Below are 24761 nucleotides of genomic sequence, written 5' to 3'. Positions count from 1 at the left end.
TATTGCATAAATTTAATGGTCCAAGCTTTGAAAAAACACCTGATTCTTTTCATCTTTAGGACTGTATAAGGTATTTAGTGCAAGACTCTTTAAAGGACTATGTGCAGTTAATTATAGATGGATGTTGCTCTGTTAATGAACAGGAAGATGGAATGAAATGGCCATGCAGTATATCAAGAAGTCCTTTTTTGTATGTATTCATAAAAAAAAATACTTTTGTTAAGTATGAAAGTTATATATAAGTATATGTACACTCTTTATTTTTAGACCCAAGAAGAACTCGCTCTTTTTGATTGACCTTCTTTTTGAAGGAAACAGTGTTACTTTTTCTACAAAACCAGATAAGTTTCAAGATGCAGTAATAACTTTGTTTAATAAAGCTGTGCACAGTGTTAAAAAAATTCCACAATTGGAAAAAATGATGTTAGAGCGTTTGTTCTGGGGAGGAACTGCTTTACTTGAGTCAGTTGGTGATTGTGAACCTTTGGTCATAGATCTTCGAAACAAAATAAGAGTTGCACTAAAGCAAGCAATTGTTCCTTTACTTTCTTATGCCAAAGAATACGAGAAATATCTTGGACTAGCAAATTTAGAACTTAATGATTTCCTCAGGTTATTTTCAAAGGTTTTCAAAATTTCAAAATGATAAACTCTTTTAAATTTAAACAGTTTTATTTTGTTATTCTTCTATAAATTCATTAATACTTATTTTAGCTTTAACTAACACTGGTAACAATTGGTGGTGTGATTTCTTTTCAACTAAATATTAAAACTTTAAAATAAGGGTTGTAAAGTTTTTTGCAAAAAGAGTAACTTCAAAAATTCCAATTTTATTTAGTACGTACAGTAAGCAAGATTACACAGCAGCTGACATAAGGCGAGATGTTATGATGCATTTACAAGAGAAAGAAGATATAGAAAACCAAGTGCCACAAAACATTGTGATTGGCCTTTTTTTAGTTAATACAGACTCAGTAAAACAGTTTCTATTAAAAAAAAAAAAAACACTAGCCAATTCATTACTTGAGCTTTTTACAAAAAAAATACGAAAGTCTGTTGACAGTATTTGTGACGAGTTCAAAATGATTTCTAGAAAGCTTTTTGAAAAACCTAATGATATTGAACAAGTAACTGAGATGCGTGATTATATAAATTTGTTACCAGCAATACTTTTTGAGAAGCAAGAGCTTATAAATAAAGTTATGGTTGATTATGAAGTCATGGAGGAGTTTTATTACAATATATCACTTGATGATTTTAGCACTAAGTAAGTTACTTATATCTAAGTAAGTTATTTCAACTCATTACACTAAGTAAGTTATTTCAACTCATTACTTGAAACCTTCTTTAAAGTTTTTTCCTCCTATAAACCATAAGACTTTTAGCTTTTGGTTTTCTGAATAGTAGAACACCTATTTTTACAGATGGTCATGTCTTGCATGGCCAAGTAAAATTCAACAGCAGATTGAAATAACAATCAAAAGTCTTCAAGCTGATGAAGATAGGTTCCACAAAAGTTTACTTAATGAACAAAATCTTTTTCAAGATCGTATTGATGGAATCAATATGGTTGTTGCTGGATTTTCTGTCTATAATGATATAACCAAGTAAGAAAAAAAATTTTATGTTATGAAATTATCATTTCTTAATGCTAATACAAAGTATTACAATATAGATATATTTATTTAGGGCACATGAGATAGCAAATGAAGCAAGGCGTGTAAACAAGCAGCTGAAAGAATGTCAAGCTCAAGTGCAGCTATTTAACAAGCGAGAGAGATTGTTTCATTTGTCAGTAACAAATGTAAGTAATATGTTTGCTCTTTATATTTATGTTTTTAATACTGTCAGTCTTTCATGTAAATTTTTTTAGTGAATGAGATACATTTAAAATATGATTTTACAAATTTTCAACATTTTTTTCTGTTTGATGATTCATTCTAGACCTGCCCTTTTTTTTTTTTTAGCCGTTACTGGGATTAGTTTTTGTTAAACAATATTTTTGTGCTTAGGATTTATTTTATTTTCTTTATAATATTAACATCAATCAAATTAACATTATTATTTCAACTATTCTATAAAAGATTTTAGTTTTTTTTTAGTATGACAAGCTTTCAAAATTGCATAAAGACTTCGAACCTTTCAAAAATCTCTGGATAACAATATCTGATTGGTTGCGATATCATGAAAGCTGGATGTCTGACCCATTAATTACAATTGATGCAGAGTTTGTTGAAAAGTTAGTCAATGATTCATTTAAAACGCTGCAAAAGTGTATGCGGCAGTTTGTTGATATACCTTCCTGTCAAATTATTGCACAAGAGGCTAAAGGTTGGGTAGAAAACTTCCGCCCATATATTCCTTTAATACAATCTCTAAGAAATCCTGGAATGAGAAAAAGACATTGGGAGCAGGTACTAAAAATGCTTATGATATTTAAATATGCATTTTTCATGTTTTCAATTATTTAAAAGGTTTATAAAATAATAATTATTTTATTGGTGACTTTAGATAAGTGATTTATGAAACTTACAGTTATAAAAAAAATTATGTTGAAATTACCAGTTTTTAGACAAGATAATTTATATTTTAGCTTTCAAAGGAGCTTGATCAAACTGTTATTCCTAAGTCAGCACTTACTTTTTCAAAATGCTTAGAAATGAAATTTGATGACCATATTGAAACCATCACAAAAATAGGCATTATTGCTGGGAAAGAATTTGCTATTGAAGAGGTACAGTACTATATCTGGAATTATTTTATCTAGATTATGATTTTTTATAACTAAATTTCCTGTAAAAACTTATCTATCTTGTGTATGTTTTAGCAGGTTTTAAATATTGTTTTTATCCTTATCAATAAAAATAATAATTTTTTGTTTTATTTCTAAGATAATATCATTACTAAATTTGTCATTTTTTTTTAGGCTCTCAATAAAATGGAGAATGCTTGGAAATCGATGCGTTTAGAAGTTCTTCCATACAAGGAGACTGGTTCTTTTATTTTAAAGATTACTGATGAAATTACACAAATGTTGGATGACCATATTGTAATGACACAGGCAATGTCATTTTCAAGTTTTAAAAAAGCATTTGAAGAACGAATCTCCTCATGGGAAGCAAAGTTATTGATTACTCAAGATGTTTTAGATGAATGGGTTTCCTGTCAACGTTCATGGCTTTATTTAGAACCAATTTTTAGGTATGTGTTCTAAAAATAATTCAACTATAAAAAAGTTCCTTCTGTTTTGAAAATGATACATTTGTTATAGTTCTGAAGATATTAACCGTCAACTACCTGTTGAAAGTAAACGATATCAAACTATGGACAGAATGTGGAAAAAGATAATGACAGCTGCTAATAAAAATCCAGATGTGCTTAACTTTTGTGTAGATCAACATTTGCTAGAAAATCTAAAAGAGAGTAATTTCCTACTTGAGCAAGTAAATACCTTTATTTTATTTATTTTTTTATACACGTTTAAGTATGCAATCATCATCCAGATTTTTTAATAACTGCTGTCTAGAAAATTCTTCTTTGTTCTCACTTACCCTGCTGCTCTAAATTTGACACTAAAACAGTGTTTTGGATTTTATTACCAAAATCATTGAGATTCTTGTACTTGGATATCTAAGGCATTGTTTCCTTTATAAAAAGTGAAATTTCTATGTTTTTTTTATTCTTCTGAGCTTATACTCTAAAAGAATTTATTAACTTTCTTAAGATAGTAATTGCAGCAAACATCAAAAGAAGAGATTATAAAAAGTTAAATTTACAGAGTGAGATTTTTGTATAGGAAACTGAGTAAACATATGTCTAAGATGTGTATAAGTTAAAGCATTAGAGTTCTGGTATATAAATTTAGAAGACTTAGTGAACATAGTCAAAACAAATAATTTTATTGGTTTGTGTAATTTATTAAAGAACCAAATTTATAGTTTTATAAATTTATTATTTTTCTTGCTTATTTGTTTTAAGGTTCAAAAAGGTCTTAGTGACTACCTGGAGACCAAAAGAACATCTTTCCCTAGGTTTTATTTTTTATCTGATGATGAGCTATTGGAAATTCTGTCACAAACCAAAGATCCTACTGCTGTTCAGCCACATTTGAGAAAGTGCTTTGAAAATATAGCAAAAGTATTAAATTTACTTGCGGTTTTAGTAATATCTTTTGACAGGCTTTTAAGTTTTTTTAAGTTGTTTTTGTTTTTGGTTTTAGTTAATTAGCTGAAAATTTTTTTTTTTACAGAAATAATTTCAGCTCATTTTATTGTTATCATTTATTTTGTCAATAATAATAATAATCAATGTTGATTTTATTTCAATTTGTAATCTGCAATGTGAAAATAAAATTCTTTTATACATTTTTAGCTCACTTTTGAAAGTGATTTACAAATTTCTGAGATGCATTCTGGAGAAGGAGAAAAAGTTCCATTTTCTGAAAAGTTTCTACCTGCAGGAAATGTTGAAGACTGGCTTTTGAAAGTTGAAAGCATTATGAAAAAAAGTTTAAAGACTGTTTTTTTGAATGCTTTTCTGGCATATTCAAAGGTACTTTTTTTCTAGGCTTTTTTTTCTTCATATTAACTATAAAATTGGAGTGAAGCTTCAAAAACTTTTTAACTGAGCAAGATTTTGTATTTTATTATCTCAACAAAAAAACTTTTCACTCTTGATTATTATTTTTTAGTGTGAACGTACAGATTGGGTGTTGCAATGGCCTGGCCAAATAGTCATTGCTGTATGTCAAACTTTTTGGACTACTGAAGTTAATTTGGCTTTGGAAAAAGAAAATGTTAAAGAATGTCTTAACCAATTTAAAAAACAGGTTTTTATTTATTTTTATTACAGCTTCTAATTCATTTTGTTCAGTTTTATTTATTTTGTTAACTCTTTTCTGGAAAATAATATTTTGCAATAATCTATGAGCTTTATGAAAGATTTTTATATTTCATCATATTCTGATAATTTTATATAGGATTCTGTTCAATTCTAGCAAATTGATATTGTTTTTAGCTTACAGATCTAGTAGCACTAGTACGAGGAGAGTTGAGTCCCATCAGTCGTCTGGTTTTGGGTGCACTTATTGTTATAGAGGTAATTTTTAATTCATTTCCAATACTTATACTTAGTTTAAAATACAATAATGTTTAACAAAGCTATAAGTTGCAAATAAGTTACCCCATCCTTTCTTATATCTCATATCTGAAGGTACATGCAGTAGATGTTGTTGAAAGATTGTTGAGTGAAAATGTTAGCAGTGTAAATGCTTTTGAATGGATCAGTCAGTTAAGGTATAAGTTGGTTGCATATGTTTTTGTTTTGTATTTAAGCACTGGCAAATGTATAGTATTCTTGTTTTTCAGATACTATTGGGAAGATACTTTACTCATTCGTGCTGTAAATGCTGAATTTGAGTATGGGTATGAATATCTTGGTAACAATGGTCGACTTGTTATTACACCACTTACTGATAGGTGTTACTTGACTTTAACTGGTGCCTTACATCTGTATTTTGGAGGAGCCCCAGCTGGACCAGCAGGAACTGGCAAAACAGAAACTACAAAAGTAAAGTTTTAGTATGCCTAACTTAAAGAGAATATGTCAATTGATATTCAATTTTTTTCATTATTTTTTTACTTCCATTAAATGTAATTTTTTCTCTCTTAGTGATTTAGCAGATACTTGATTGAAAAAAAATCTAGTACATTAATTTTTAGGACTTAGCTAAAGCAATGGCCATTCAGTGTGTTGTTTTTAATTGCTCTGATCAGTTAGATTTTCTTGCTATGGGAAAGTTTTTTAAGGGACTTGCTACGTAAGTCTGATTACTTATATGAGTCATTTCTGTATAAATTGTCATAAATTTCTTTCTTTTTCTTGTTCAATTTTCAGAAAATATATAATATATATAAGTGCTTTAAATAAACAAATTGCAATATACTTTTTAAATATTGAATTAGATCTGGTGCTTGGGCTTGTTTTGATGAATTCAATCGGATTGATATTGAAGTTTTATCAGTTGTTGCTCAGCAAATAGCCACAGTACAGCAAGCTCAAAAGCAAAAGGTAATTTAAGAAGTCAAAAAAATTTCTATCTTTTTATGTAGTTTTAAATGATTTTATGACCATTTTGTGGGTTTAAATATATTGTTTATCTATTATTTATCTATATATATAAGAAATTGCTTAACTATCATAAGTACATTTGCATTTACTTGCTAGGTTTTTCTTTATTTGTGTGTCTGTATTAAAAATCAGTAATTAATTTTTTTTAAAAGGCTGAGAAGTTTCTATTTGAAGGTGTTGAGTTATCACTAAGATCCTCTTGTGCTGTATTTATTACAATGAATCCAGGTTATGCTGGAAGAACAGAGTTGCCTGATAATTTAAAAGTAAATTTTATTAAAATGCTATTAATGAATAATTTAAAAGAAAGAAGGTAGTTTTTTTTTTTCTTTTGCCATATAGGCTCTCTTCCGTCCTGTTGCTATGATGGTACCTGACTATGCACTGATTGCTGAAATTAGTTTGTTTTCATTTGGTTTTAATGAAGCAAAAGTCTTAGCCAAGAAGATCACAACCACATTTAAGTTATCTTCAGAGCAACTCAGTGCTCAGGTTGTATATATATATATATATATATATATATATTAATTTAGAACAAATTGTACATGCTATGCAAAAAAATTTCAATTTTCAATTGTCTTTTACTGTTTTTGTTGCTAAGTTACAAAGGAATTTAAGTTATAAGGGATTTTTAACTAGGACAAAAATTGAAGACTATGTTTTTGTTGTTCAAACTGGTATTATATTATTATAGTTATATTATAATTCTCCCAATCTTATAGTAACTTTACTTTGACTTTTTAAGGTAATTTATGGTTTGGTTTTTGACTATTTTATTTTTGAATTATAGGACCACTATGATTTTGGTATGAGAGCTGTAAAAACAGTAATATCTGCTGCTGGTAATTTGAAGAGAGAAAATCCCCATATGGATGAGGTAGATTACAGAGATGCTATTGTTGTAATTTTATGAGGCAAATTTTGGTAATAAGACTGTTGCTTTTTGTTTAGGAGCTAATTTGTTTAAGAGCTATCTGCGATGTCAACATCCCAAAGTTTCTTCAAGATGATTTAAAACTTTTTAAAGGTATTGTTTCTGATTTATTTCCAAAAATCAAAGAGCAAAAAATGGACTATGGACGCTTGGAGGAGTCAATTAGGCTTAGTTGTTCTAATTTAAATATTGAAGATGTCCCTGGTTTTGTTGTAAAGTGTATACAGTTGTTTGAAACAACAGTAGTTCGACATGGTTTAATGTTAGTCGGTCCTGCAGGCTCTGGAAAAACTAAAGTATTAATTAGTTTATTTTTTTTTACTAAAAACTTTGCAATAAAGTGATTATTCTTGAAGTGTATAAGATTATGATGAAATTTTTTATTTTTCATAGTGTTATCAGACTCTTCAGAGAGCATTGACAGCATTGAAAGGTATAATGTCTCCCAGTGGAGCTTTTTATCAAGAAGTAAAAACCTTTGTATTAAATCCTAAAGCAATTACAATGGGGCAACTCTATGGAGAATTTGACATCTTAACACATGAATGGTAATTATTAAACTACTTAGGCAGATTTTCTTTAAGCAATAGTTAAACAAAGCAGTACCATGTGTAAATCAAAGTATTTGCATCATAAAAATTTTTGAGGTCTATTTTCTTTTCAGGACAGATGGCATTTTGTCTTCACTTGTACGCACCGGGGCAAATAGTGCGTCTTTAGAGAAGAAGTGGTATGTGTTTGATGGGCCAGTAGATGCTGTTTGGATTGAAAACATGAACACTGTGTTAGATGACAATAAAAAGCTTTGCTTAACAAGTGGTGAAATCATTAAATTGACCTTGGTATATTTTCAACATAAATTTATTTTTAGACTAGATTATTCTTTGGAAATTCTCATAAAATAGTTTTTACAAGTGTAAAAGAAAAAGAAAAATCCTCCTTTTGTGCACCTTTTAATTCGTTATTTTAAATTGTTATCAAGTAATGACATTCTCATTTTGTAAAATCTATAAGTATAAATGTTTCTTTAGTCACAAACCATGATGTTTGAGGTTCAAGATCTTGCTGTTGCTTCACCAGCTACAGTAAGTCGCTGTGGAATGGTATACCTTGAACCAAGTATACTGGGATTAAGACCTTTTGTAAACTGTTGGTTGAAGAATGTCCCAAATATGTTTGTACCTTACAAAGAACAACTTCTTTCCTTGTTTGATAGGTTTCTGCAGGTAACATTTTATAACTATCTCTTAATATCTTTACATTTAAAAATGAGCATCTTTTTCCAAAGGTTTTTTGTGTTTAAAGTAAACAAAGCTAAATGCTTAAAGTAGGTGATATTGGTTGATTATTGTATAAATTAAATGGAATTACAATGATATTTGTCATTATAACTATTTTCTTAATTAATTTAATTCTGTAGTTACTAAGATAATCCATTTATTAAGATAAGTGCCAGTTTGGTTTGATTCTATCATGTTGTGATTGGATCTTATGCTGATAATAAGTTTCATAACTTCTTTATTTTAAACCAAACTAAATGATGATATCAAAGTCATGCTTGTAGTTTTTGTTTTAATATTATCTACTTTATTACAATAATGCTGCAATATAGATCACATTACTTATAATGAAACATCTCAGCAACCAAAATCTATTGTTCTAAGTTAATCACAGAACTTGTGATGTGGCCACAAAGTCCTAAAATGTTCAGTTAGACTTTTTGGACTTTATGCCCATAATTTTCTACTATCAGCAAGTTTATGAATTTATAATATAGTATGCAAATGACAAAAATGAAACTATTAGGTGTAATGTTAATAGCTACTGTTAAACAAGTTACCGATTGATAAATAAAATTTGATAAAGTTATTACTTCTTTAGTTTAGTTTATTACAAGCATATTATTGAGCTATTCAAAAATATGATTTTTTTTATACAATATTTTCCTTAGATATTTGTCATGATGTTTTGGATTTTTCATTTAAAAAAACAATATTTTGCTTCCTTAAAAATAAATCAAAATCCTGTGCTGAATGCCAAATCTAAGTTTTGGGTTTTGTGTCTTTGTTTTGTTGTTAAGAGATTTTGTTTTTAAGTTTTAAGTTTATGCTATCATGGATTGATTCTAAAAACAATTGTGTACAAAATAAATAAAATAGTTAAGCTTGTTTTTATTACTAATAAATTTTTTTTTGGTTGAGCTTTATCATTTAATTTATATAGATTATTTTGATAAAGCTCATAATTTTTTGTTTTGACAATAAATCTTCATCCATAAAAGTTTTCTAAACAGCTAAATATTTTTTAGATAACTCTCTATCCTGTGTTTTTGTTTTTAAGCCTTCAATTGATTTTATTCGTCAAAGTACAAAAGAATTTATCTCAACAATGGACAGTGCCTTAACGCAAAGCTTTATGAAGCTCCTTGACTGCTTCTTTTCTTCTTTTAAATTAAAGGAGGTTTGAATCTTATTTTCTAATATAGTTCTTTATAAAGTTGATGTATGCTTCAAAAAAAAAACTCCGTATTTTGAAAAATTTTTTAAAAAGTAGCTTCTCTAAATGTAAAAAAAAAATTTAATTCGTCTTTTGTGGTACTGTTAATTGGTTTAAAAATTTAATGTCCAGGCATCAAAAAATTTTATTAAAGGGGGAGTCTTCAAACTCAGAACATATATCTCTGTTACCAAATTTAATTGAGCCATGGTTTTTTTTCTCACTAATTTGGTCAGTTGGTGCATCCTGTGATGAAAATGGCAGAAAAATGTTCAGTATTTACTTGAGGAAGAAGATGGAAGAAGAGAAGGTTTAATAACATTATTTCTATCTTTTTTAACCTCCAAAAGTTAGATGTTTTTTTTGTTTTTACTAGCATGTGTTGAAGTTTTTTTAAATATGTTTTTACCAATGAAATATATTAACAGATTTACTTTTATAAAGCATTTTAAAGTATTTTTGTTTAGTGAATATTTTTTTTTCCTTTTGTTGACATCAAATATTTTTATGGATAACGATATTAAAAAAAGAATTTTTTTATTTTTACCAAGATTCGTATTTTATTCCCAAGTGATGGTTTAGTTTATGACTATCAAATTTATTATGGTTCAACTTTTAAAGCAAACAAGGATGAAGATGAAAGTGATGTAACAAAGATGACAACAGAGGTTTGTCTGAAATTGAAATGAAAAAAAAAAAGCAAAGAAGAAAACCTACTTTACTTTTACCAATTTATATTATCTTTTTTAACTTTAATAGTGTAATCTATTGTAGATATGCTGGATAAACTGGATGCATAGCCAATCAACAGCAATAGTTAATTTTGAAGCAAGTTACTCAGATATTGTTATACCAACTATGGATCTTCTTAGAGTAAAGTTTATAATTGAACTTCTATTGAAAAACTTCAAGAAGGTTTGTTTGTTTTTTTTTTAGTAAGTAAAGCATTTCTTTCATATCAGCACAGAAATTTAACTGATTAAGTAATAGTGAGCATCAGAGGAATTTTAGTACTTTTTTTGTATATATAATTTTAATGTAAAATTTTAATACAGCTTTTTCTTCCATTGAAAGAACTTTTGATACAAATTATTGATTGAAATTATACAAACTAATTTTTTGTATTATCTGTGTTTTTTGAGGTTTTTGATTAAATATTTACTCTTTTCCAAAGTTTTTTAAAGATTAATTATTTACATCAAAGGTGATGTGCATTGGCCCTACAGGTAGTGGAAAAACATTATGCATTAGTAACTGTTTGCTCATGGGGATGCCCAGTGAATATCTTTCAAACTTCATCATTTTTTCTGCTCGTACATCTGCAAACCAAACTCAAGATATAATTGATGGGAAGTTAGATAGAAGGTTTAATTTTTATTGCTCTTGGCAATTATTAGAGTTTTCATATTCAAAGGAATGTAGGTTTTTTCAATATATTTATAATGGCTGCAAAAAACTATGATATTGGTAGTGTTGCATTTTACTAACAATATATAACCTTATTATAAAGAAAATATTGTAAATTTGTATTTTAGACGAAAAGGTATCTATGGTCCTCCAATTGGAAAACAGTTCATTTTATTTATTGATGATTTAAATATGCCTGCCTTAGATTCTTATGGTGCCCAGCCACCAATTGAGCTTTTGCGTCAGTTTTGTGACCACAAAGGTTGGTATGACAGGAGGCAAATAGGTAAAGTAGTTTAATAGTTTGTTGCATTTACATTAACATTACATTACAATATCATTATTACTGTTATCATTCATCATCATCATCATCATCATCATCATCATCATCATCATCATCATCATCATCATCATCATCATCATCATCATCATCATCATCATCATCATCATCATCATCTAAATATGCTCTTATATATTTATTTTAATTTTTAGGTGTGTTTCGAGAACTTGTTGATCTAAATATAATTTGTGCTATGGGTCCTCCAGGTGGTGGAAGAAATCAAATTACACAGCGTTTTTCTCGCCACTTTAACCAAATTTCATTCTGCGAAATGGAAGATTCAAGCAAAAAAACAATTTTTTCCACAATTTTAAAAAGTTGGCTTAGTGAGTAAATTCTTTTAGTTTTCTAGAATTTGGTTAAACAGTGGCAGGATTTAAAACTTGTTACATAGTTTTTTTATTCCATCCTCTCTCTCACACACTCATAAAAAAATTGTTAAATTTTTCTTTTGCTTTTGTTTTAATGCGTCTGTACACAATTTAATTTTTACTTAACCTAGTTTTGACTTTTTTGAAAAAGTTTAAACTTACTTTTTATTGATAAAAATGTTTATAAAGATTTGATTTCAGTCTTCTATAAATGTTAAACCATCTATTACTTCAGTGACTGCTACTAAAAAGTAAATAAGGAATGATAACTGTACATAGAAATCTTTATTCTAAAGTACTTTTTTACTTTGGCTGAGTAATTGAAATCTGAGTTTTAAATTAATATTTATTAGTATAGTTCAATTTCAATTGAGCTCAACATGTTAAGTTATTGTAAGATTATTGTTTTCTTTTTTTCTTCTAAATATCTGTTTTTTTTTTCTTCTAAATTCCTCAGTACATGTAGGCCTCCTAAAGATGAACTCTAAAATATAATTATGGTCATGTAATAAAGTAAGCTATGTACCATTCTACATAAATAAATAGCTAAAGATAATTTTGATACACTCTGTTTTTATATTGGCACTTTTTAAAAATGTTTTTGTGCTTTCCTAACCCTTTAGAATAAACTTCAGGATTAGCCAATGAAACCTGTGCTGTGACAAAATAATTTTTTTTTTTTTTTTTTTTTTTTAGATAAAACCACAATAGAAGGTAAAATTTACCTTTACAAAAACTTTTTTTTTTTAATGTTTAAGTTAGAACATTTGTTATCTTACAGCTAATTTTTACCTGTTGCTTGTAATCAAAAAGTATAAAAGTATGCTTTTTTTTATTATAGAAGTTATAGAGAGTGAAACATTTGTTCTAAGTGATTTATTGGTTGACCACACTTTATCTATATACAACACCATAACAACTCAAGTAAGACTGTAGATTTACCACAAGTACTTATCATTTTAACAACTTTAGAATAAATTTATAATTTCTTGCAGAGATAAGTATTTTTTTTTATTTTTAATAATTTTTTGCTCTGTTAAATAATCAATTATTTTAGTTGTTGCCTACCCCTGCAAAAAGTCATTACACCTTTAACTTGAGAGACTTATCCAAAGTTTTTCAAGGAATTCTTATGTTAAACCCACAGAAAATCTCAACTAAAGTAGATCTGCTGCGCTTATGGTAAGTACACAAAGTGCATTCTGTTATTAATTGTTTTTAGTAATTCTGTTTTAAGTCATTTTTGATAACTAATAACATACAATAATGTTAAGGTACCATGAAAATTGCAGAATTTTTCAAGATCGATTAGTTAACCAAGAGGATCGGAATTGGTTTAACAACCAGTTTAAAGAGCATATTAGCAGAGGTTTTGAAATAAATTTTAATGAAGTGGTAGTTCATGAACCATTAATTTATGGAGACTTTATGGTTGCTAATGTAGAAAACAAGATTTATGATGAAATTACAGATAATGTCAAGGTAGCTTTTTCAAGTTTATTCTCTACTTACAAAAAAATTTTTTTTTACAAAAAATTTATTTTGTTTTTCTTTACTGAATCTTATTTAAATAATGAAATTAATTTTTTAACAGCTGAAGCAAGTATTGGAAGATTATTTAGATGACTATAACCAAATAAATATTCCACAAATGAAGCTAGTTCTGTTTTCTGATGCCATACAACACATCTCAAGAATATCACGTATCATTCGGCAACCTTTTGGTAATGCATTACTTCTTGGTGTTGGCGGTAGTGGAAGGCAAAGCTTAACACGTTTAGCAGCACATATGTGAGATTTTTCATAATTTAAAATTAAGTATAGAGCAGTTGTTATATTCTTTTTATGTATTTGTTCAAAATACTGTTGCTTTCTTTGAATTGTAAAAATCCAGAGGCAATTTAAATTTTTAAATGTATTTTATTTTGGATTTATTATCAAAGTTATGTTTCATTTCAAACTTTATACTTTCATTGTCAGGACAAAAAGCAAAATTAAAAAAAAGAATTTAATTCTTAATGACTGCTGATTTCAGTAGATTTTCTAATAATTAAAAAATCATTTCTGAAGGGCTGAGTATGAATTATTCCAAATTGAATTATCAAAAAGTTATGGAATACCTGAATGGCGTGAAGATATCAAGAAGTTACTCATGAAGGCTGGTATTGAGAATAAACCCACTGTCTTCCTCTTTGTTGACACACAGGTATTATGCTTCATGATTGAGGCTGGTTTTGTTGTAAATGTTGCATTTTTTTTAAATATTGAATTTAATTTGATTTCTAAATTTTTACTCCACAGTTAAACCAAATTTCTTACTGTTTTATTAAATGTTATTTCATCTACCACCATCACCTAATAATTAAGTTTCATCTTTCAATTAGATAAAGAGTGAAGTATTCCTTGAAGATATCAATAATATTTTGAATGCTGGTGATGTTCCTAACATGTATACATCAGAAGAGTTAGATGCTATTTACTTTACAATGGACCCTATTGTGCAAGACCAAGGTCTTGTACCAACCAAAGCTAATCTGTTTATGTCATATACAAAAAGAGTGCGTTTTAACATACACATTGTTTTATGCATGAGGTAGTGAATTCTTTTTAAACTCTTGAAGGTTTTTTTGTTCCAGTTATTAAACTATTTAAACATTATGATATAGAATGATATTATTAATTAGCGATAAATAATAAAAAATGCCTGTTAAAAGATACATAAAAAGCCAAAATAACCTCCAGGTTCAAAAAAAAAATACAGGACAAAAAATGAGGGCAAGGTGGTAAGCTTAAAGGGATCCTGGATCTTTTGAGAGCTTGGAACCCTTTAATTGTTTTTTTTTCTCTTCAAATTTATAGTACAGAGTGTGGAATACAAATTTATCCACATAGATTAACATGTTTGTTATCCTTTAAATTATTTTTAGTGATGCATTGAAAATGAATCACTAAAAATAATTTAAAGGATAACAAACATGTTAATCTATGTGGATAAATTGTATCCCACACTCTATTCCTTACACAATCCAGCTTTAGGAAAAAAGTGTTCAGTTTGTACTAAGAGTTATCCAATTTGTAATGGTTTTATTATGTAATAAATTTAGAATCTCTTAAAGCCGGGTAGCTGGCTCCTGAATTGGATAACTGCGAAATGACAAAAATTGATGTTTTAATTAATATTTCAATTAATAAACACATGTTTAAAAAAAATAAATTGAACTCTTATAGCTTTAAAATAAACAACTGTTAATAATAGACTGATCTAAATGATCTTTCGTGTCAGTTTAAACTTCTTAAAATCTAAGCTTTCAAATATCTTGTTTCCATCCCAATCTCTTTTCTGGTAGTCCTGTTGAAGAACACTTTTTGACTTTAATAAATCATCAAACCAGGTATTCAAAAAAATATTTCTTAGCAGCAAAAAAGCACCAATTAACAAATGAAGTTCTGTTAAAAGAATCAGCTCAATGAATTTATCTTGATCCATATTAAGATACAAAATTTGAGGATTAGTATAGTTCATAAAATCTTTCATAGATAACTTTACTGATTTTCTACATATTTACTATACAAGTAGTTAACATTGCCAAGAGTTTATTTTTGCCTCTGATTTTAATGTAAAAACTTCACGCTATAAACAAGATCTCTATCTAAAATGTTAAAATAGCTGCATCTTGCATTCCCAGATTTCAATTCAAAAGCAACAATATTTGAAATCTTGCAAATTCATCTAGAATTAGATTCAAGGGTATCTTAATTGGAAGCTAAAAATTGTGGCTGTTGTACACCACCGTTCAATTCTGAATCATTCTTCTCCTCACAATCAAAAATTTTGATGATTACTTTAAAGAATAAACCTTCACCAAACATGAAAATCCTGATAAAGGGTGTTTTAATTAATCTAAACCATACATTTTTAACAGTTTTAGCATTAAATCTGAGATTTTCTGATCCTAGATAAAATCTTGCCAAAAGACTTACTTCCTACTTCTAACATAAGTTTCTAATATATGTTTTTTGTGTTTGAACTTTTTATGTTTCCTTTAAATTGTTTAAATTATATTTTAGTCCTATTGGAGAAGTATTTCGTGCTCGGTTACGACAATTCCCATCACTTGTAACTTGCTGTACAATAGATTGGTTTTCAGAATGGCCAGAACAAGCTCTGGCATCTGTTGCTAACACTTTCATTTCAGAAATTTCAGAGGTTGATCCAAAACAAACAAGTGTCACAAGTTTGGTAGAAAGTTTTTTTATTTTTCCATTTTCTGTATTTTTTAAGAAAATGGTTTTTGAGCTGTAGCTATTTGTATTCACTTTCTTAGGTAAAACTATTTGGAAAAATTCATCAGTCTGTTTCAAAAAAGTCTACTCAATATTTAGCTGAACTATCAAGACATAACTACGTAACTCCTACCAGTTACTTAGAATTATTGAGAACTTTTAAAAGTATTTTGTCTGTTAAAAAGACTGAAATTTTACAAGCTAAAAGCAGAACAATTAATGGCTTAGAAAAGGTATGTAACAGTTTTATAATGAACTAAAGTTTATGTTTAAATTTCTTATCAATTTTAATGCTTGTACTTTTAGTTGCTAAGCACTCAAGCTGAAGTTGCAAAGTTACAAGAAGAATTGGAAACGATGCAACCATTGCTTATGCAGGCTTCTCTTGAAACTGAAGAAACAATGGGTAAAATAGCAGAAGATACGGTATGATTGTTTGCTATTTTGTTAAACTTAAAAATTCAAGGTGTTAGATTTACTTTTACCAATATTTTCTTCTCTTTTTAAAATACCTGACTGCACAGATTAAGCATTAATTATCTCTTGTAAGGATAACTTGTGATTAGCTCTTTCTGCTTTCACTTACAAGCCAAAACAAGTGCAATAGTAATAATGGTGAACAGGCAATATTAAAAATAGTTAACATGATTGGGCAATATAATTATAGATTTATTAGAAAAATCTCTATTATTTTAAATGCAGATACACTATTTTCTGGTATGGCTTAAGACCATTAATAACTCAGTGATAACTTTGACCAACATGGAAAAGTTTATCTATCTATAGCAACCATATATGTTTTTGCTTACCCCAGTGATTAGTAAAAAGTGTAAACTATTTTACTTATTTGATAGATTTCTCGTGTGAATTTCATAATTATTACTCAATTTTAAACACATTGGCATTAATTACAGCTTTCATCCTGGTCCTAAACTTTTGCAGATCTTCTTGACATAGTTGTTGAGCACAGCATTCCTCTGCTTGTTGATAGAGGTCTACAGGGCATGTAGAAGTTATATATGAAAGACATATCTCTCTAGGATGTTGATGTACAAATCTGTGTTGATTTTTGGCCTTTAAGTCTTCTTTCACCATTTTAATGTGTGCCCATTTAAGACTAAATCTATGATGAAAAGCATTTTAGGCATATTAAAGTTTAAATTGGTTTTTTGAATAGGCATCCTAGAGTTTGCTGCATTATCAATCACTGTTGATCATTAACTTCATGCTTGATTCCTGCCATTTTCTTGATTTTTATTTGATTTTAGCTACACAGCCATTTTGCTTTAAATTACTGCATAAGAAAACAGCTTAATTCCAACAACCTTACATGCTTTTCATTACTATATGAATGTTTTACCAATTGTAAATGTACTTGTACAACTGCTTTTAAAAAATACTTATCACTTTACAAAGATAAGTATTTTTTAAAAGCAGTTGTACAAGTACATTTACAAAGTTTTCACTATCACAATTACCTTTAAAAGTTGAAGCTTTTTAGCATATAATTAGGTGAGAAATCTTTTAATAAATTTTCTAGTTGTATTACAAATAATGCAAATGTATATAAATACCCTTAATATATATATATTTTGTATTGATTATGAAAAATTGTTAATCATGAAAAACTTTAATTTTGCCACTTAAATCAAATGATTAGAAACATTAAACAAAACAGTTATTTACAAACTCACTGTATGTAAGCAACTTAAATTGCTCAAAGATTTGCTTTAAGTTCATGAGGTTTTTCTTTGAGCTATTTAATTTGCTTATTTTTAATTTTTTTAAATGTAAAGATTGTCATTAATTTTATCAGTTAATCAAAATTCATCATTTTATCTTTTTGTATATTTTTGTTAGTTAAACAATTTATTTCATGTTATCCCAATTTACCCTACTTAACATTTGTCACAAGACCAAGACCTCCTTGAGAAAGTTGCTTTTCCTTGTTAACCCTTAAAGGCAGATTAACTTTAAGAGATAATATTGCCCAAATATGCACACTTAATTTATTTAAGCGGCTGCAGATTTTAATTTGATAAAACACATATGCTTGAAAATGTTGGTAAATTAAAAATATTTACTAAATTATCACTAACAATAATTACTAAAAATATGCTAAAAACAATATTATTATTGAAGTTTGATTTTAGAGGACTCTAAGTTTTAACAATCATTTGTAAGGATATTTAATGTTAAATGCTATGTAAAAAATTGTATGTATGCTCTTTTAGATTACAGCAAATGAAACTAAAGTAATTGTTCAAAAGGAAGAACAAGAAGCTGCAAAGAAAGCAGAAGAAACAAAAGCTATTGCTGATGATGCACAAAGAGATTTAAATGAAGCTATACCTGCTTTGGTTTGTTTTGATGTTTTAAAATTTTTTTTTTTAAACTTTTTTTTACTCTGAATATTGGTTATAAGGTTTTTTCATATTAATGATTACAGGAAGCTGCTTTGCAAAGTTTGAAATCATTAAACAGGAACGATGTTGTTGAGGTATGTCTGTAATTTTTATCATTAGTAAGTATGGCTTAATTTAACTTTGAAAAACTAAGTAATTTTGTTGGTATATCTTAGGTACGTGCTATGCAACGTCCCCCACCTGGTGTGAAGATGGTTATGGAAGCTGTTTGCATAATGAAAGGTTTAAAACCCAAAAAAGTGGCAGGAGAGAAGGTGTTAAAATTTTATTCATCTGTTTATAACAAACTCTCTTTTTTTACTATTGAATTCTACACTTGTGGGTAGCTTATAAAATCCTAAATTTTAAAATAGTAACTTCTTTCTATTTTCAAAGTACGTTTTTGTAATTTTGTTTCTTTAATTTTATATCTTTTGCAAATTTAGCATTCATAAAGCAAATCATAATTTTAGTAAGTAATACAAATCAATTTTTGCAGATTTTCCTTGCAAAAAACTATTTTACAAATAATTTCTAGGTAGGTACAAAAGTGGATGATTATATGGAAGCAGCAAGAACCTTACTCCAAGATCCTGGAAAATTCTTAGAAATGTTGTTTCAATTTGATAAAGATAACATTCCAGATTCAGTTATTCAGAACATTCAAGAGTATATTGATGATGATGATTTCCAACCTGATGCAATTTCTAAGGTTATTTTTAGATGCTACTTTATAATTACATGAAGTGCGTAAGGTATTGAGGATGTAATTGAGTACATAATGCATTTAGGAAATACCATTTCTGAGGTTTTAATTTTTTTAAACTTGTTACAATCGATTGATCTTTTTCAGAAAATTATTGGCTGATAATCTGATAATATAAGAAAAATGAGGCATGCAAATTCTGAACAAGGGAACTTGATACTGATATTCTTTATAATCCAAATTATATTAGTAGACTAATATATTTTATAAAGCATGATTCTCCCACACTGAAAATAATCCTGAAAAATATCAGATTGATAAATTATATGAAGCACCCCCTGATGTCAGAAGGGACAATTAAAACTGAATTCAGCTGAACATTTAGCTTTCTTAGTAATAGAAGCCTTCAAGGAACTCTTTTTATTATGAGATGTAATTACCCATTTCTTTCATTAACACATTGAACATTTATGTTCGATGTGTTAATTAAAGAAATGGGTAATTACATCTCATAATAAAAAGAGTTCCTTGAAGGCCTCTATTACTAAGAAAATGTCTGAAATGAAAAAACCACATTTGTTTAAACCATGTCAGTGCTTTGTAAATATTGATACTACTGAAGACAAGGTATATTGAATAAGTCATATGTGTAAAGTATCGATTGATACTGAAGACAGACAAGTTAAAAAAACATTTTATGAAACTACTCTAACTTATTTATTTAGACTTTTATGATATGATTATTGGTAATATATGTTTATTACTGATAAATGCTGGGTTTTTTCAAAGATCTAAATTTTTTATAAACTAAGTACATTCCTTGTATTATCTAATTTCCTCTTTTGTCTTCTATCAGCTTTTAATTGATCTTAAAACTAAATCTATATCTTTACATAAATTAGGTTTCTAAAGCTTGCACATCAATATGTCAATGGGTTCGAGCTATGTACAAGTATCATTTTGTAGCCAAAGGAGTTGCTCCAAAACGAGTGAGTTATATACTAAGATTGTAGTATACTATGTTAAATTTTTTTTAGTTGTATTTTTAAGTCTTTTTTTTGGTTTATTTACAATTTGGTTTGCTTAATTATATTTAAATAAATGATTTAAAGAACAATATAAAATATGGAAACAATAGTTATAAATAAAAAATACAGTTTATATTTGCTTTTATCAAAAGCATTTATCTAGATTTCAGTCCATTGCATTTATTTGCTTTGTTTATTGCAGTAAAGATCAATAAACATTTTAATCAAAACTAAATTATGGTATATATTTGGCTGCAATTAAAGCTAGTTGCTTTTTGTAGTAATCATTTATTTATTTTCAATCATAAAAATATTTAATTTGGATCTGATTAGTATTAGAATTCATTTTTTTAAATCAAATGTTTTCAAGTAACTAAATTGTTGAATTTATATAGTTTTGATTCTTTCTTTGTTAAAAAGTGTTTTATTTTGCTGGTTCAAACTATTAGTGCTCAGCTGTATATGATTAGGCTCGTTTGGAACAAGCACAAGAAGAGCTAGCAGAAACACAGCGTGCTCTTGATACAGCCAAAGCAAAACTCAACTTAGTTGAGGAAGGTATTGCTTTGTTGCAAACCAAATATCAAGAATGTATTGCAAAAAAAAATGAACTGGAATTCAAAACAAATCTATGCTCTGCAAGATTAGGAAGAGCAGAAAAGGTATGTTCATGATGTGTTTGGTTTTATAACCAGTAAGTTGATAACCAATCTTTTTTTATTTGTTATAAATTTTGTCAAATATTCTTCTGCTAATAAGAATTTCTAATTAAATTTTTATGATTACTTATCATTTAGCTTATAAATGGGTTAGCTGATGAGAAAAGTAGATGGGAGGAATCTATTGGTATATTTGACCTAAAAATTCAAAATATTGTTGGTGATGTTTTAGTTTCATCTGGAATAATTGCCTACTTGGGCATATTTACAGTAAAAATTGGATTTTTATATTTTGATAACTGTTACAGTTATATTTGGAGTTTGTTGTATATTTACTTTTATGCTCTTTTTTTTTTCCTTTTTTTTTTTTTTAATATCTAACATAGTAAATTTGGCAGGCTCTTCAAATGTTCATTGTTTAGGTAACATTATACAGCTATTCACAAAAGTTTAAACGATTGCAGAATTTTCAAATCTAATCTTCGGTTTTTCTTGAATAAAAATCTAACGGAAATAGATATCAAAATAATTAATTTTCCAATTTGGTAAATAGGTTATTTGTTAATAGAATAAAAAAAAGTAGGTTTTGACTCATTACCATTTACTCAGAAATTTCATTAAAAGGTAGGTGATACAAATTAAGAGGTTTCACAAAAGTTTAAACGATTTTATTTAGGATCAATTATTTGCTAATTAATTGAGTAGTTTTTCAATTTAAAAAAATCATCACAACATCATCAGGTAGCTTTTAATTCATTAAAAATCAACTTAAAATATTGTGAATTTCAAATTAATTTCAATTGCGTGCAAATGGGTTGAAAATCAGTTTCTAGCGACATCAAATGGCAAGTTATTGGTATGGCGCGGACAAAAAATCACACAAATGTTCAAATAGGCAAAATGCTTAACATTTCTGAATATTGCGTTAGAAAAACCATCAAAACCTGGGAACTTACCAAGGATGTCTCCGACATGCAGCGTACTGGGAGACCATCCAAACTCAGCAACCGTGACAAAAATGGTATATTCAGAATGAGCAGAGAAAACCCCAGACTCAGCTACAAAAAGCTAGCACAAATCTTCAATGAGTTAAAAAATAATCCAAAGGTTAGCAGAGAGCTCGTGAGACGAACATTGTCGGACAAAGGTATTGGAACATACATAGCTGCTAAAAAACCTATTCTTTCAATCACGGATAAACGTAAACGACGAGTGTGGTCCAAAGAAAGGCTGGACTGGTCTGTAGAACAGTGGGCAAAAGTTATTTGGAGTGATGAAGCTAACTTTCAAGTTGTAAACCGCAAGGGAAGAATCTATGTCAAAAGATTTGCAGCTGTATAAAGGCCGAAATAATCAATACACCTACAAGAACACATTGGAAACGTGTTTAGTTCCATCAATCAGACACTTGTATGGCAGAAGCAAGCAATTCATCTTTCAACAAGACGGGGCTTCAGCTCATACAGCACACTCAATCAAAGAATATTTTTTGAAAAAAAAGTTCAATGTGATGCCCTGGTGCCCTAGATCACCAGATCTCAACCCAATCGAAAATATTTGGTCTTGGATCGACAATCAAATGACATACCATGAAATTCAATCAACTCAGCATTTAAAGCAACTTTTGAAAGAGTACTGGCTGGAGGTACCTCGCGTGATGTGCATGAAATTAGTTGAATCAATGCATAAACGAGTTTATCTTCGCTATAAAAACAAAGGAGGACACTTCAAATATTAATTTCGCTTTTTTTTTCATTTTTTGTTCTAATGTTGCAATTCGTTTAAACTTTTGTGCTTCTTATTTTTCCTATAAGATTTTTTGTAATAGCTTTTTTCTAACTAAATATTAAAATTTTTATAACATGTTCATATTCATTTTAAAGCTAATTACTTTTTCTTTAATAAATAAAAAAAATTAAGTCGATATCATTTTACAGTTTATCTTTATTAAACAAAAACCAAACATACTTGATAAAAATTCTGCAATCGTTTAAACTTTCGTGAATAGCTGTATTATGTAATAAAACTTTGAATGAACTTTTTTTTGGTGCCACTCCTTTAGAAATATCTATACAAGTATGTTTCTTCTTTTAGGGTGAGTATCGGAATCAACTTGTTAATGAATGGATAAAAGAGTTGGAATTATTGAATATAGTTAGTTCCAGAAACTTTTCACTAGTCAGCACTTTAGGAGAACCTGTGAAAATAAGGAAATGGCAGTTGTGTGGATTACCACGCGATAACTTTTCTATTGATAATGGTGTTATTGTGGAGTATACTAATCGCTGGCCTTTATTTATTGACCCTCAGGGTCAAGCAAATAAATGGATCAAAAATCTGGTTAGTTCTTACAAAATATATTGCCACATGGTTTATAAAAACGCTTTTTGTAATGCAAAAATTTTTAAATTTTTTCTGAAGGAAAAGGGAGCTGGAATTGATGTTGTTAAATTGACTGATCGAGAATTTCTTCGCAGCCTGGAGAATGCTATCAGATTTGGAAAATCATGCTTGTTAGAAAATGTAGGAGAAGAACTTGATCCCACTATTGAGCCTGTTCTTCTGAAGCAGGTTGGGAAACGTTTAAATACTTTGATATTTTATGATTTTTGTCTCTTAAGCTATGAAAATTTCAGCTGTTTTGATTATATTTTTTTCAAGAGGATTTGCTGTTATTTTTAGCTATTATTTGTTTAGACATTTAAACAGTCTGGAAGTATGGTTATTAAACTTGGAGATGCTGTGATTCCATATCATGAAGAATTCAAGTTCTACATTACTACAAAGCATCCAAATCCTCACTATACACCTGAAGTTTTGACCAAAGTAGCTATTGTAAACTTCACTTTATCTCCTAGTGGGCTCGAAGATCAACTGTTGGCATTAGTTGTTGCTGAAGAGAGACCTGATTTAGAAGAAGCAAAAAACCAGCTGATCATGAGTAGCGCTAAGATGAAACAAGAATTAAAAGAAATTGAAGATAAAATTTTGCATAGATTAACATCATCAGAAGGAAGTCCTGTTGATGACGAAGCGCTTATTAGCACATTAGAACAATCAAAAGTGAAATCTCAAGATATCAAGGTTAACTATTGTTTAGCATCTACTTATTGTTTTGTAAAAATTCTTGTTATTTTTGAGTATATTTTTCTGATTATTTGTGATGATTAGGCTAAAGTTCTTATTGCTGAACAGACAGAGAAACATATTGATACAATAAGAAGTGAGTACATCCCAGTGGCTGTTAGAACACAAATTTTATTCTTTTGTACATATGATCTTGCCATGATAGATTCCATGTATCAATATTCGTTAGATTGGTTTATAAAGCTTTTCATTAATGGAATTGTAAATGCCGCACGTGCAGGTTAAATATATATATATATATTTTTTTTTAATCTTTAAAAATGTTACAATTTGTTAAAGATGAGATTTGCTTTATAATATTAAGTTTTTACAGACTACAATTTTCTAATTTAAGCTAACTTTGTAAATGTTATCTTTTAAGCGAAACTACTTTTTAGATAACACTCCGCAGCGAGTGAAAAACATCAACGATTTCTTCACCTTCAGCTTGTATTCGAACGTTTGTCGCAGTCTATTTGAAAAACACAAGCTGTTATTTTCGTTCCTTCTTGCTATTCGTATACTGATGAACAAAGGTGAAATCAATTTAGATGAGTGGAGTTTCTTTCTAACAGGTGGAACTGCTTTATCTGAATTGCTTCCTAATCCTGCTGAAGACTGGCTTTCAGAACGCGCATGGAAAGGCGTCCTCTCTTTACGTCATTTACCACATTTTAAAAAATTTTTCACAGACTTTTGCGGTAATCTAAGTAAATTTCAACAAATATTCGACAGCAACGATCCACATAGGTGAGCTATTCTTTTTAAAATTCTTTATTCTCTTATGGAACAAAAGTATTTTATTCGTCTTTTTTTATTAGATTCTACCGAATTGAATAAATGATTAAACAGTTTCGCTAAGTTTAAGTTAATTTT

At 28.4% G+C, this 24761-nt stretch overlaps 1 protein-coding gene across 1 annotated transcript in view; it reads left to right on the top strand.

The window, feature by feature from the left end:
* LOC145196301 (dynein axonemal heavy chain 1-like) overlaps window positions 1-24761 on the top strand; it is a 37965-nt gene that overhangs the window by 5769 nt on the left and 7435 nt on the right. The window contains exons 11-63 of the mRNA XM_090079976.1: window positions 60-190; window positions 268-612; window positions 839-1267; window positions 1425-1607; window positions 1690-1804; window positions 2103-2414; window positions 2594-2734; window positions 2927-3201; window positions 3272-3443; window positions 3979-4137; window positions 4372-4551; window positions 4691-4828; window positions 5017-5097; window positions 5212-5294; window positions 5367-5568; window positions 5721-5818; window positions 5964-6069; window positions 6282-6395; window positions 6472-6621; window positions 6920-7006; window positions 7081-7359; window positions 7457-7611; window positions 7728-7905; window positions 8095-8289; window positions 9404-9523; window positions 9714-9869; window positions 10111-10227; window positions 10334-10474; window positions 10764-10924; window positions 11095-11252; window positions 11459-11632; window positions 12374-12391; window positions 12519-12601; window positions 12735-12859; window positions 12952-13159; window positions 13272-13468; window positions 13748-13883; window positions 14062-14270; window positions 15746-15917; window positions 16003-16194; window positions 16268-16387; window positions 18196-18321; window positions 18411-18461; window positions 18543-18641; window positions 18905-19078; window positions 19975-20061; window positions 20571-20762; window positions 20898-21029; window positions 22854-23099; window positions 23181-23330; window positions 23457-23843; window positions 23931-24126; window positions 24284-24635. Coding sequence (XP_089936102.1) covers window positions 60-190; window positions 268-612; window positions 839-1267; window positions 1425-1607; window positions 1690-1804; window positions 2103-2414; window positions 2594-2734; window positions 2927-3201; window positions 3272-3443; window positions 3979-4137; window positions 4372-4551; window positions 4691-4828; window positions 5017-5097; window positions 5212-5294; window positions 5367-5568; window positions 5721-5818; window positions 5964-6069; window positions 6282-6395; window positions 6472-6621; window positions 6920-7006; window positions 7081-7359; window positions 7457-7611; window positions 7728-7905; window positions 8095-8289; window positions 9404-9523; window positions 9714-9869; window positions 10111-10227; window positions 10334-10474; window positions 10764-10924; window positions 11095-11252; window positions 11459-11632; window positions 12374-12391; window positions 12519-12601; window positions 12735-12859; window positions 12952-13159; window positions 13272-13468; window positions 13748-13883; window positions 14062-14270; window positions 15746-15917; window positions 16003-16194; window positions 16268-16387; window positions 18196-18321; window positions 18411-18461; window positions 18543-18641; window positions 18905-19078; window positions 19975-20061; window positions 20571-20762; window positions 20898-21029; window positions 22854-23099; window positions 23181-23330; window positions 23457-23843; window positions 23931-24126; window positions 24284-24635 — 8987 coding nt within the window. The remainder of the gene's footprint in view (window positions 1-59; window positions 191-267; window positions 613-838; window positions 1268-1424; window positions 1608-1689; window positions 1805-2102; window positions 2415-2593; window positions 2735-2926; window positions 3202-3271; window positions 3444-3978; window positions 4138-4371; window positions 4552-4690; window positions 4829-5016; window positions 5098-5211; window positions 5295-5366; window positions 5569-5720; window positions 5819-5963; window positions 6070-6281; window positions 6396-6471; window positions 6622-6919; window positions 7007-7080; window positions 7360-7456; window positions 7612-7727; window positions 7906-8094; window positions 8290-9403; window positions 9524-9713; window positions 9870-10110; window positions 10228-10333; window positions 10475-10763; window positions 10925-11094; window positions 11253-11458; window positions 11633-12373; window positions 12392-12518; window positions 12602-12734; window positions 12860-12951; window positions 13160-13271; window positions 13469-13747; window positions 13884-14061; window positions 14271-15745; window positions 15918-16002; window positions 16195-16267; window positions 16388-18195; window positions 18322-18410; window positions 18462-18542; window positions 18642-18904; window positions 19079-19974; window positions 20062-20570; window positions 20763-20897; window positions 21030-22853; window positions 23100-23180; window positions 23331-23456; window positions 23844-23930; window positions 24127-24283; window positions 24636-24761) is intronic.

Source organism: Hydra viridissima, unplaced genomic scaffold, assembly GCF_058129835.1.
Source record: "Hydra viridissima isolate aposymbiotic clone 2 unplaced genomic scaffold, HvirCarnegie_v1 scaffold_2, whole genome shotgun sequence".
Taxonomy (NCBI): Eukaryota; Metazoa; Cnidaria; class Hydrozoa; order Anthoathecata; family Hydridae; genus Hydra; species Hydra viridissima.
This window is presented reverse-complemented; position numbering and strand designations above follow the sequence as displayed.